At 56.2% G+C, this 12,509-nt stretch overlaps 1 protein-coding gene across 3 annotated transcripts in view; it reads left to right on the top strand.

Annotated features, from left to right (window-relative positions):
* The window catches only part of LOC311617402 (protein Daple-like), a 101,483-nt gene that overhangs the window by 63,656 nt on the left and 25,318 nt on the right, over positions 1–12,509 (top strand). For all 3 annotated transcript variants that reach the window (XM_084873797.1, XM_084873798.1, XM_084873799.1), the window contains exons 13-19: positions 1,033–1,217; positions 2,507–2,644; positions 3,952–4,992; positions 8,096–8,223; positions 9,182–9,323; positions 10,126–10,299; positions 11,234–11,395. In XM_084873797.1, the coding sequence (XP_084729923.1) occupies positions 1,033–1,217; positions 2,507–2,644; positions 3,952–4,992; positions 8,096–8,223; positions 9,182–9,323; positions 10,126–10,299; positions 11,234–11,395 (1,970 nt within the window). The remainder of the gene's footprint in view (positions 1–1,032; positions 1,218–2,506; positions 2,645–3,951; positions 4,993–8,095; positions 8,224–9,181; positions 9,324–10,125; positions 10,300–11,233; positions 11,396–12,509) is intronic.

The following is a 12,509-nucleotide window of genomic DNA, read 5'->3' as shown; positions in this document are numbered from 1 at the left end:
TCAAGTCTTGGCTCCTTCACCTGTTAGCCAGGTGACCCCTTTTAAATCTCAGTTTTCTTATCTGCACAATGGGGGTAGGGAAGCTGCCTCGCAGGGTTCCTATGCGTATCTCTGAGGAGACAGTGAAGCCTTGCGCTGTGCCTGACCCCAGGGCACCAACAAAGGATGGCTGTTGGCATCCCCACTAGATCCTTCCAGCCCTGAGGGGGTGAACAGGAAGCAGGTGGGGTGCAGCCCTAGGAGCAGTGCAGTGTGATAGGGCTCCCAGGGCTGAGGGTGTGGGCCTGGAGCGACAGGTGAGGGAGCACCCCAACCCCTCATCCATTCGTTTACCTAAAGTCACGCCCCTCCTTGTGTCAGGAAGGAGCTGAGATCTCCCATTCTTCTCCGGTCTCTGCTCCTTTTCTGTTCTGCATTCAAGCTGTATAAAAGCAAAGGAGAAAATCTGCCTTCCTCTGTCTTTACCTTACGTTGATCTCGCTTAGACTTTTTCAAGCAATTTAGATATACTGTCCGATTTCTTTTTTCAATGCAGTTGTGGCAGTACAAAATGAAATGTGTCCAAAGGCCCTGTTCAGGGCTGGTAAGTACTGGGCATACTTGCCCCAGAAACTCTACCACCTGCAGGCATACTGGTCATTTATCACGCCCCCCACAGCCTTAGCTGAGCCACCCAGACCCCCACCACTCTGAGGGCTGGCACAGAAAATGAACGTCATCTCTTTGCCATCTGCTAGTCTCTGAAATCCTTGACCTGACGATCAGCTTAGAACTTGGTAAAACGTGGTTCCAGCAGTTTCACCATCTTGAGGTGTTGCATTGGCCTCTCCGCCGTCACCTTCTTCTTAAGCTCCGGGTTGCTTCCCTACCAGGCCCCAGCTGAGGCAGCAGTGGGGCCATAACCGCCTGAGGAGCCCTCAGGTGCCGACAGCAACAGCACCCTGTGAACAACGGAGGGCACCCAGCCGACCTTCCCAGGCCCCTCACACCTAGAGCTCGGGGTGATGGTTCTGACCCAACTTTGCTCTTCAGCCTCCAGGAAGTCGTTTGTGTTTGAGCTGAACGAGTGCGCCTCCAGCCGCATCCTGAAGCTGGAGAAGGAGAACCAGAGCCTCCAGAGCACCATCCAGGGGCTGCGGGACGCCTCCCTGGCCCTGGAGGAGAGCAGCCTCAAGTGCGGGGAGCTGGAGAAGGAGAACCAGCAGCTCAGCACGAAGGTAACGGGGCCTGGCTGCCTCGGTCCTGACCAGCAGGGCTGGCTTTGCTTTCTCCCCCGAGCCTAGCACGTCCTGGGTCCTCCCTGACGTTAGAGGGATGGTGCGCCTCGCCCTCCGCTGAGCACCACAGGGGGCATGGCCCGACACTGGCCTTCCTGGAGCCAGGGCACAGCCTTGGGCGCGTCCAGATGGCATGGTCACTCAGAGGCCTCTGAGAAGGAGGGCACAGGGTCAGCCAGGACACGGCTGCCCAGAGTCCCAAGCACCCTGGTGCCTGCTCGGCTCTTCCACCAACCGAGTGTCGCCCAGGCTGTAGGCTGACTTCGGTGGGAAAAGCCTGTGTAAACCAGAGTTCCCGAAGTCCGTATTCCTCCACGAGACTCACCACCCTGCTGTGGGCCTTAGAGACGGTGCCTTCCCATGCCTCATTTGCATTGATGTCCTCAGTTCATTCCTCCCGCCAGGAATCCTGGTTTTGAGAGGAAAAGGGGCAGTCTTGGAGGCCCATCATGGGAACACAAGCCCGGCACGGGGGCTGCTGGCAGGTCCCTGGCACCCACGTGCTCTGGGGCCGTAGAGCCTCACCACATGAGCCCTCGGCCCAAGCCCGGTGCCCGCACAGGGAGGATGGGAACCCCCTTGAAGCCAGCCCCCATCTCAGCCCAGCAAGCTCTCCCTAGGGAAATGGAGGTCCTTCGGGGATGGACAGGCATAAGGAAGGCCCTGTTCCCATGACAAAAAGAACCAGACGAAGAAAGATGGAGGGGTGTCTAGCAGTGGTGGGCGGGACGTGGGCAATCACATCTTCCTCCTAAAAGCAATAACAATCAGAAACGCAAATGTTGGAATCTCATTCCTTTCTCTGTGAGGGAAGAGGCGGCAGGGGTGACGCATTAAGAGTAAGGTGGGAGAGGGGGTGAGCAAGGTGGGGGGTTGGAGGACACACACTCCAGGCCCCAACTGAGTGAGAGCAAGGCTGGGGCTGGCCCATTGCTGTGCGTTGAGCCCTGCCTCACCCTCAGGATAGTAGTGGACAAGGCCTGAGACAGAAGCAGTGCGAGTGAATAGGGCAGCGGCTCAGGGACGCCACCTGGAGCCAGGCTTCCCTCCTCCCGCTCTGCCAGCCTTGGCAGTGGCTGCTGTACCTCCCCAAGAAGTGGGCAGGAGGGTTTTTCCTTGAGAAAAGGCCTGTGAGAGTGTTCTGTGGGTGACAGGGTTCGGGTCTGCTGTGAAACATCGTTCACTTCGTGAAACTGACTTTTGCACGGGCTGGGTCTTTGGCTCTGCAGATTGAAAAGTTGCAGCTCCAGCTGCAGAAGGAAAAGCAGAGCAACCAGGATTTGGAGACCCTCAGTGAGGAGCTCATCAAAGAGAATGAACAGCTGCACAGTGACATGGAGACCCTGAAGGCTGACAAAGCCAGGCAGGTAGGCCCTCTAGAGCGCATGCCTCCCCTGGCTGCAAGGAGGAGCGTCCAGGATCACAGCCCTGTCCTGGTCATTGGTCAGTGATTCCGGGGTGACCAGTTCCTCACTCACCTGCAGCTCAGAGAGGCAATCCTCAGCTGTAGCAGGGGGATGGGGACAGGTATCACCTCCCAGGGACACTGGCCATCTCGTTTTTGATTGACAGGACATGGGGGCGGTTTGGAAAGGGAGGTGCTCCTGGCTGTGGTGCAGTGAGGCCAGGGATGCTGCTGAATGTCCGGCAGCCCCTGGCACAAAGAATGATCCCGCTCCATATGTCCAGGGTCACCCTGGCAAACCTCCACGGCAGATCCGCCTGGCACTACCACAAGGCCCAGGGATGGCAGCCCAGCATTGGGACAGTGGCTCAGTGATGCCACTCAGGGGCCAGGTTTCCCTCTTCCTGCTCTGCCACCCTTGGCAGTGGCTGTTGTACCCAAAAAAAAAGTGGGCAGGAAGAAGGTGGAGGGTGAAGAGACAGAGGGAAGGCCTCCCTAGACCCTCTTATCGACATGTCATTGACCAGACCCAACACATGACTACCCCTAGCTACAAGGGCGGCTGTGTATCAAGAACTTGGGTTTTTCAGCCTCTCTAGTAGAGCAGAAAGTGGGGGGTGGGATAGTGCTATGTATAGTGAAGAGGCAGGCGAGGGCCCCCTCTCTTGTATTGTCTAGAAGGAAGAATGATAGGTGACAAGCCAGGTGACTTCAGATGAGTGCTATTGAGGGAATATACGTGGTCCAGGGAGAGTCTTGCTAAGTGCAGGACGTTTGGAATCGTGCAGGGCCTCTGAGGAGCTGACACACTGAGCTCTGGAGGATGAGAAAGAGCCAGTGGTGCTGAAGGCCAGGGGTGGAGGCCGGTGAATATTCACGGCAGAGGGAAGATCACGTGGAATGTCTGCAGGGGAGAGTGGCGTGAGGAGCGGCCACAGGGGTGGGCGGCCAGTTCGTCGGGCTGCTGTGCACCAGGATAAAAAGCACTGAGGGAAATCACTTGCATTGTTTTAAGTAAGGGGAGGTGTGGCTTATGTTTTCTAAGCCTTCCTGGCTGCTGTGAATGTGTTTTGACTTCACCTGACTCAGTGGGGATCTCCGTGCCCTTCACCTTGTGTCCATCTCAGGCCTCCGGAAAAATTAGGATGTCCTTTGGGTCCATGGTGGGGTGTCTTTCCCAAGTCTATTCTTCAGTCCCCCAGTTTGGACCAAATCACCGGAATGCTTTCATGTGGCCACCTGTGTCATTTCCATTGTGTTTTCCTGCAGATCAAGGATCTTGAGCAAGAAAAGGATCATCTCAACCAAACGGTGCAGTCGCTGCGGGAGAGGTCAGAGGTCAGCAGCGAGGTCCGCGTGAAGGACATCGAGAAGGAGAACGAAGCCCTCCACCAGACGGTGACGGAGACCAGCAGCAAGCTCAGCAAGCTGGAGTCGGAGCGGCAGCAGCTGCACCGGGACCTGGAGCAGGTGAAGGAGAAGGCGGCACGGGCGGAGGGGCTGGAAAAGGAGATGCACCGGCTGGAGAAGGAGAACGAGAAGCTGGCCCGGGAGGTGACCTCGCTGACGACGGCCACCGAGAAGGTGGACACCCTGGAGCGCGAGAGCCAGGGCCTGTCGCTGGAGAACCGGAGGCTGCAGAAGTCCCTGGACACCCTGCAGAACGTGTCGGTGCAGCTCGCAGGCCTGGAGCGGGACAACAAGCAGCTGGACGAGGAGAACCTGGAGCTGCGCAGGATGGTGGAGGCCATGCGCTTCACAGGCGCCAAGATGGCTCAGATCGAGAGGGAGAACCAGGAGCTGGAGCGGGAGAAGGAGGAGCTGAGGAAGAACGTGGAGCTGCTGAGCACCCTGAGCAAGAAGTCGGAGCGCCTGGAGCTGAGCTACCAGAGCGTGAGTGCCGAGAACCTGCGGCTGCAGCAGGCCCTGGAGCGGGAGCGCGGGGAGCTGGAGGCGCGGAACCAGGCCCTGCAGCGGGACCTGGAGGCCCAGCGGCTGGCCAGCAAGCAGCTGGAGAGGTCCGAGAAGGACAAGGAGGCCCTGGAGCAGGAGGTGGCCCAGCTGGAGAAAGACAAGAAGCTGCTGGAGAAGGAGGTGAGTCGGCTGTGGCAGCAGGTGGAGTTCAAGGACACGGTCTTGGACGACATCACCACCAAGCTGTCGGCCGCTGAGAAGGAGAGCCGCACCCTGGACAAGGAGCTGGCACGCTGCAGGGACGCGGCCACCAAGCTGAAGGAGCTGGAGAAGGACAATAGAGACCTCACCAAGCAAGTCACCATGCACACCAGGACGCTGACCACGCTGGGAGAGGTGAGCGGGTGCAAGCAGCTCCTCCGGGGGGCTCGGGGTTAACGTCTTTGTCCAGAGCAGCACAGGTGTGCCATGAGGGGTGTGCTTCCAGATCGAACTGGGACGGTGTGTCCTCCTCCGATGCCTTCCTTGGTTCTAGACAGGATAGTGCCGAAAGGTAAGAAGAACTGACTGACACGCAGCTGTTCTCTCACTGCCTAGAGATAACCCGGACTCTGGCTGACTTATTTTATTCCAGCATTCCTCCCATGCATATCATGTACACGCACACGCACACACAACGTTTATTCTCTGCATCCTAACCCTATTGTATTTGTTATGCCTTTTCTCATTACGTTAAATAAGCTTTATATCCTAGCTGGTTTGGCTTAACGGATAGAGCTTCAACCTGCAGGCTAAAGGGTCCCAGGTTCGATTCTCATCAAGGGCACATGCCCAGGTTGTGAGCTTGATCCCCGAAGGGAACGTGCAGGAGGCAGCCAATCAATGATTCTCATCATTGATGTTTCTCTCTCTCTCCCTCTTCCTTTCTCTCTGAAATTAATAAAACTATATTTAAAAAGTAAATTAAGCTTGAAACCACATATAACTTACTGTAATTAATTTTTTTTTATTTTTTTAGCATTTAGACTGTTTTTGCTTTTTTCTACTTTTTTTTTTATCAACCATTTATCCCCGTTATGTTCTCTTTCACTTCCTCCCACAATCACCACATGGTTCTCTCATGTCCATTAATTCTCGCTTTTTTCTTCCCTGTTTGCTCAATCCCTCCATCACTGTCCTGAACACCCACCCCCCACCAGAGCTGCCTGCCAGCTCTCTATGTATGAGTTTTTCTCTATTTTGCTTGGTGGTTCTATTTACTTATGAAATTCCCACATGAATGAAATAGTGCGGTACCTGCCTCTCTCTGACTGGCTTATTTCACTTAAGATAACGCTCTCCAGGTCCACCCGTGCTGTCGCAAAGGGTTCAGTTCCCTTCCTTTTCACGGCAGAGTAGTGTTCCATTGTGTAGGTGTACTGATGATTTTTAAGTCGTCATATCCTCATTTGATCCCTTGCATTCGGTCTTTTAAAATGTTTAAATTCTCCTCCACACTTTCGTCTCCTCCACACTTTGATGCCATAGTTCAGTCCTTAGCCGTCTCCTCCTTTTACTTTTTACTGATGTGTCTCCTCTCCTTTAACGTGGGCTCCGGCCGAGGGAGGGCCGAGTGGGCGGGAGCTGTGTGAGGAGAACCCAGGGCGGGGCTCTGGGGTTAGAGCTTGGACGTCAGCCCTCCTGGTGTCCTGTGTGGAGTCACCCCCGCAGCGCGGAGGGCACCTTCCTCGGGCACATCTCTCCCCTGGCGGGGTGCCGGGCGGGGGCAGGGAGCCTCCACTAGTTAAGTAACACTGGACATGTGCACCTTCACAGACAGGTTTCTTTTCTCAGGATTAGCCTAGAAGTATCATTGCAGGACCAAAGGGTGTGGATTGTTTTACAGTTTCTTGGCAAATGGGTGATCTGCTTCCCTGGAACCTTCGGCCTGGGCCACGGGGCGTGTCTGCAGCGTGTTAGGGGGAATAGTGCTCTGGGTCAGCTTCACCCGAATGGCCCGACACGGAAGCTGAGTCTCAAGTGTGTGGGAGCTCAGTGTGGCTATCCCCGGGTGGCCCTGAATGCAGCGCCTCGGGCACCTGGCTTCTTCCATCCGGGGGTTCGGCCATCCCCTAGAGCCGTGGTCGGCAAACTGCGGTTCACAAGTCACATGGCAGCTTCTTGGCCCCTTGAGTGTGGCTCTTCCACAAAATACCACGGCCTGGGCGAGTCTATTTTGAAGAAGTGGCGTTAGAAGAAGTTTAAGTTTAAAAAATTTGGCTCTCTAAAAGAAATTTCAATCGTGTGCTGTTGATATTTGGCTCTGTGGACTGATGAGTTTGCCGACCACTGGCCTAGGGGAGTCCTCCCCTGGCTCCTTTGCATGTGGCCAGCAGAGGAGAGAGTGAGCGAGAAAGACCACACTTCACGGGGCAGAGCCCAGCCACACGACTGAACCTAGTGACAAGGGAGGCTGGGAAGTGTGTTCCAGGAAGAAAGGGAAATAGATTTGGCGAGCACTGGTCTCATCTCAAGCTCACAAGAGCACAGTCCTTGCAGACAGATGAGCGTGCTGCCGACCCATAGTCCCCGCCTCTGTGAGCATGGGTGAGCTTTTGCTGCAGTAACAGACAGCACCAGAACCGCAGTGGATGGCCACGTGCAGGCTTACTTCTCACTCACGAGCGTCCAGGTGACTCTCCCGGAAGCCTGTCACCTGTACCGGGACTCAGCCGCTTTGATCTGACAGCACCACCACCTCAGCACCAGGTCTGGGCGGTGGCCATGGCTGGGGAAAGGCAGCTGGTAGGTTACACACCAGCTCTTCTCAGCTCTGAGGCTAGGAAGTGATGAGGTCATTCCACACACAGCCCGCCGGCTGGAACCGGTCACTTGTCACCTCACCACAGGATGGCTGGAGATTTGCTGGTAGAATGAATGGGGAGCTCCTTTCTCGGTCATACTGGTGGTCCGAGCCTGCGGATTTGGAGGGGGCAGGCATGCATGCAGCTAGCTGAGACACCGGGTAGAAAACTAGCTGCTGGAGAGCTGCAAAGAGGGGTGGGAGCAGGTGGACTAACTACAGCAACCACCTCAATGAGAGCTGCACCCACTTTGGAAAAGTAAATCAAAACCAGAATTTAAAATGAAATCTTCCTCCTTTTTGTACTTTGTGTTTGTTCCAAATTCTCTGCCACAAGCATTTAATTACAGTCCTCCCTAAAAGGGTCATTGGAATGTGAGCCTCCTAACCAGAGATCCATGTGACAGTGTTTCCAACACACGTGTATGGATGTGCGTGGAGCTCATTGGCCTGGTGCACGGCCGTGTGGCCTGGCCTTCTGCGCTGGCTGGAAGGGTGTGTTCACCCTTCTTTCTGGAAGAGGGGTTCACCCGCCCCCATCAGACCGCCGCCCAGCCCCAGTGCCCTGGGAACGCACCTGCTCAGCCTTCCAAAGAGCCTGCGCTCTGCCGTCTCCGCTGGCTCCCGGCCCAGCTCGTCCCCTCCCTGTTCCTACAGGAACTGGTGCTGGAGAAGCTGAAGAGCCAGCGGCTGACCAGCGAGCTGGACAAACTGGGCCAGGAGCTGGAGAAGGTCGGCCTCTGCAAGGAGCTGCTGCTGCAGGACGACAACTGCGACAGCGACCGGTGAGCACCCTCCCCGGGACATCCGCAGGCCCCACAGCCCGCCCCCGGTGCGCCCGCCCCCGGTGCGCGCGCCCTTTCCCCCGCCCCCCGCCCCCCGCTCCCAGCTCTGCTCAGCCTTCACAGCCCAGGGCCTTCGTCCTTCACATCTAGTCCCCTTCCTGGAGGTTCCCAAGGAGGAGAGGATGGAGACTCTTTTGTCCACAAAAAGGCTACTTTTGTTTGTTTTTTTTAACAGATGCTTTTATTTTAGAGTAGTTTCGGGTTCGTAGTAAAATCAAGGGGAAAGTATCGAGATTTCCCATATGCCTCCCCCACCATCACCGTCGCCCCCCATGGTGGTCCATTTGTTACTTGATGGACCTGCACTGGCACGTCCGTGGTTTAATGAGGGACCACTCCTGGTGAGCCTCGTGTGGGCGTGGCGAGATGGATAATGAGGTGTCCATTGTGGTAGTATCCATGATGTTTTTACTGCCCGAACAGTCCTCTGTTCCAACTACTCGTACTATCCCTCTCCAACACCCCAGCCCTTTAATTAAAAAAACAAACAAAAAAAAGCTTATTGTAGCCTTTTTCTGCAATGCTCTCCTAAATGATCTCATTTTTCAAGGGAATCCAGTGTCCTTAATTTTTTGCTGGACTTGTAACTGACAACATCCACGTGCTAGAGAGAATGGCACGGTGACCTTGGGCAAGTGGCTTAACCTCTCTGAGACTAAGTTTCCCCTTCTGTAAAAAGCCCGTGATGACTCCTCTCTATGGCAACGGTTATGCAACTGCCCAGTGATGTGTGATGTGTTACAAGCGTGTTGACAGGGAGTCCTGGGTGGGCTCTGGCGGGCTGGTCTGGGCGGCATGCTGCCCAGTGCCGAGGGAACACGCCTGATGGGGGAGGGAGGTGTGGCAGCTGTGTGGAAAAGGCAGACAAATGATAGTGTTGTGTCGTTGTATTCTTCAGAAAATACAAGATCTTGGAGGGCAGGAATGAATCGGCATTAAAGACGACGCTGGCCATGAAAGAAGAAAAGATCGTGTTCCTGGAAGCTCAGGTGGAAGAGAAGGCCAGCCTGACCCGCGAGCTGCAGAAGGAGCTCCAGGCGGTAAGAGCTGCTGTCAGGGATGGTGCTGGGTCCCGCCGGGAGGTCCCTGCCTCGCCCTCCCCGGTGCCTCGCCCGGCAGCAGAGGGGCAGCCTGTGCGCCCTCTCATGGCGCAGGTGTGGGTGAGCCGAAGGGTTGGAGGGAGCTATTTCAGATCATGCCGTCAGGGCTGGACATGCAGAGAGTGAGTCAGGTTTGTGGGGAGAAGATCCTGGTGAGAACCTACTGAAACGGGCATGGGGCCCCAGACAGTAATGGGCACCCTCCATGGGACACACAGGTGCACAGAGGTGCGTAAGGATGTGCAAGTCTGCTCCTGGTGCACACCTACTGTCCATATGTGTGCTATCCACACATGTGTGCACACAGGCACCCTCCCGTCTCTCCTTTATGAATCCTTGGCATGTTTCTTGGTTGCGTGATTGGATAAGGAATCTAGAACAAAGCTATTCTAGAGCCGATAGGGGCTTTCTGACATCACCTGGTCCCTCTTCTCCCAGCTCACCTCCCTCTGAGGGGGCAGACCGCTGAGGCTCAGGGGTGAGGAGACCTGCCTATCGGGTGGCTAAAGTCAGGCCGGGGCAGGATGGGGTCCCAGGCCCCTGCCCTTCCTGTCATCCTTGGAGGAAGGAGAGCAGGACAGAGGCGGTGTGCACCTCCACCCCAGCTACTACAGGGCATCTGTCTCCTTGTCCAGCTGCTGTGGGGGAGGGTGGGTGTGTGGGGGCCGATCCCTAGCTGCCACAGGCTCTGCACCGGCCTCTTCCCGCCCCACATGTGCCTCTGTGCTCCTGTGTCCCGCAGCTGAAGGAGTGCGAGCTCCTCAGGGAGGGGAAGCACCTGCAGAACTCGCTGAGACACCCTGCGGGGACCTCGGTGGCCGGCCACCAGGAGAAGGAGGGCTGGGGGCCGAGCCACAAGGAGGCCACCATGGAGCTGCTCCGGGTGAAGGACCGGGCCATCGAGCTGGAGCGGAACGTGAGTCGCTGCCCCCCTCCCCCTGTCGCTCAGGCCATCCCACTCCTTATCCTCACTGGAGAGGACACCGGATGTAGGATCTGCTGGCTTAGCCTGGTCTAGTTGGACACTGCTAGTGTCCTGGCAGGTCCTAGGAGCTCTGGGTTCCTTCAGCATTCCTGACGTAAAGGCGTGATCCCATTTCCCCACAGTGACCTCCCTCCTGCCCCTCAGACCTGGCCTGTGGCCCGTACTCCGTTTCCGTCCCGCTGTGTCGGTGCTCTGTGCCAGGGTCGGCAAGCCAGGCTGGTGCCTGCTCCTGTAAAAAGGTTTTATTGGTGTACCTGTCGTGTGGGCAGGGCTAAGTGGTGGGGTAGAGACCACAGGGCTGGCACCCAAAATGTTTACTCTCTGGCCCTTCAGGAAAAAGTTTGCCCATGTATGTCTGAACCCCAATTTTATTCCACCCTCCCCGTTGTCGTATGAGCGGATAGTGATGGTTTCACCACCTGACGGGTGAGAAAGTGAGACAGTCCGAGACCTGACCGAGGTCCCATGCTAGTGAGGTAGCCCACGGAGCCCGGCGACCCCGTGCCCTGGCTCCTGGCCAGGTGGCGGCACATAGGAGGGCTCCATCAGCCTCATGGAGCAGGAGCCACCTCTGGGACACGCTCTCGGGTGTTCACCAGGAAACGGAGAAAAGCATCTGAGAGCAAGGACACGCTGCCTCTGCCTCCCGCTCACACCCCCAGTTCAGCAGAATCCCCTTCCTGTGTCTTCTTTTCTGTCTTGAAAGCACATACCCCCCAGAACTAGGTGTGGTTTTTCCAGGAGAGAGCAGGCTCTCACCTGGAGGACGCTGGCTTTGGGCCCCAAAGAACCCACTTCTGAGGGTTCCTTGCAACTCCAGCACCGTTCGCCAGAGGGTGTCTGACGGCCTCGTGCTTCCCCCCAGAACGCGGCTCTGCAGGCCGAGAAGCAGCTGCTCAGGGACCAGCTGCAGCACCTGGAGACCCAGAACGTGGCCTTCAGCAGCCAGATCCTGACGCTGCAGAAGCAAAGCGCCTTCCTGCAGGAGCACAACACCACGCTGCAGACCCAGACGGCCAAGCTGCAGGTGCGGACCAGCCCCGGGCGCCGATGCCTCTGAGTCAGCAGGACAGAACACGGGAGAGTTTGGGGTTCCGTTATGCCCTGTTTATAACCAGTTCTTTGTAGCCTCAGGGTCTTCAACGGTAGCGATGGTTGATGAGCCGGGTTCCGTGAGTGAGCATGTGGCTGCGATCTCATCTGTTTCCCGACGTCTCCTCTTGGGAACTTTCTTAGGAATGACATGGAAAAGAGTCTCTGGGGTCGGCTAAGTTGGTTCAAGAGCTGACCAGGCTCCTTTACCGTCAGGCCTGGCAGAGCCTTTTTAAAGCTACTGTGGGCTTTTCATCTCCGCAGGGGAAGGCGGGCGTGAAGTCAGGAGTGCGTCCAGCAGACCTGGGCCACACAGGCCAGGGCGTTGGTGTATAGTTATGGTTAACAGATGGTGGGAACACGCGTGATCGTTTATTAATGCCGTTCCCGAGAGAAGTGTTTGCAAATAACGTAACTCAGGGGTCAGGGACAGTAAACAGGAAGCCATTTGGCAAAGAGATTGGGATTTGTTCTATTAAAATAAAATAGGGTCTTGGTTTGTAGTTCCGTTTTTGTTGTCTTTTTGCTGTTGTCGTGTCTGCGTCTGGCTCGGACATCAGGGTCATTCTGGCCTCGGAATGAGTTAGGACGGGCTTCTTCCTCTTCAATTTCCTGGTAGTTTTGGATGTTGGGTGGTTCTGGAGGTATCAGGTTAAACTGGCTGGTAGTCTTCAGATGTTTCTATATCTTTACTGATTTTCTGTGTATTTAGTTTTTAATGGGCTTTTAATGGTCATCCAAGAGGGTACCCAAGGTGCTTATCCAGAGAAAGGGCATGGTTGTGCCAAAGAAGTCATGTGTGTGGGGAGGGGCGCAGACTCAGTTTAGCACCACATGAGAGTCCATGTCTGCCGGACTGTCCCCTCAGGCAGAGCCGGGAGGGGAAGCACCTGCAGAGCTCGCCCAGACCCCTGTGGGGACCTGGTGGCCGGTCTCCAGGAGAAGGGCTGGGGGCCGAGCCACAGGAGAAGGGGGGCTGGGCCCTTCCAGTGCAGGTCCTTCACAGCTGGGTTTTGCCGCCCTGAGAGTCCCTGCTATTTTGGTATCTG

The sequence above is a fragment of the Pipistrellus hanaki genome (genome assembly GCF_964339955.1).
Source record: "Pipistrellus hanaki genome assembly, chromosome: 1".
Lineage (NCBI taxonomy): Eukaryota > Metazoa > Chordata > Mammalia > Chiroptera > Vespertilionidae > Pipistrellus > Pipistrellus hanaki.
Note: the sequence above shows the minus strand (reverse complement) of the source record. Positions and strands in the feature narration are given on the sequence as shown.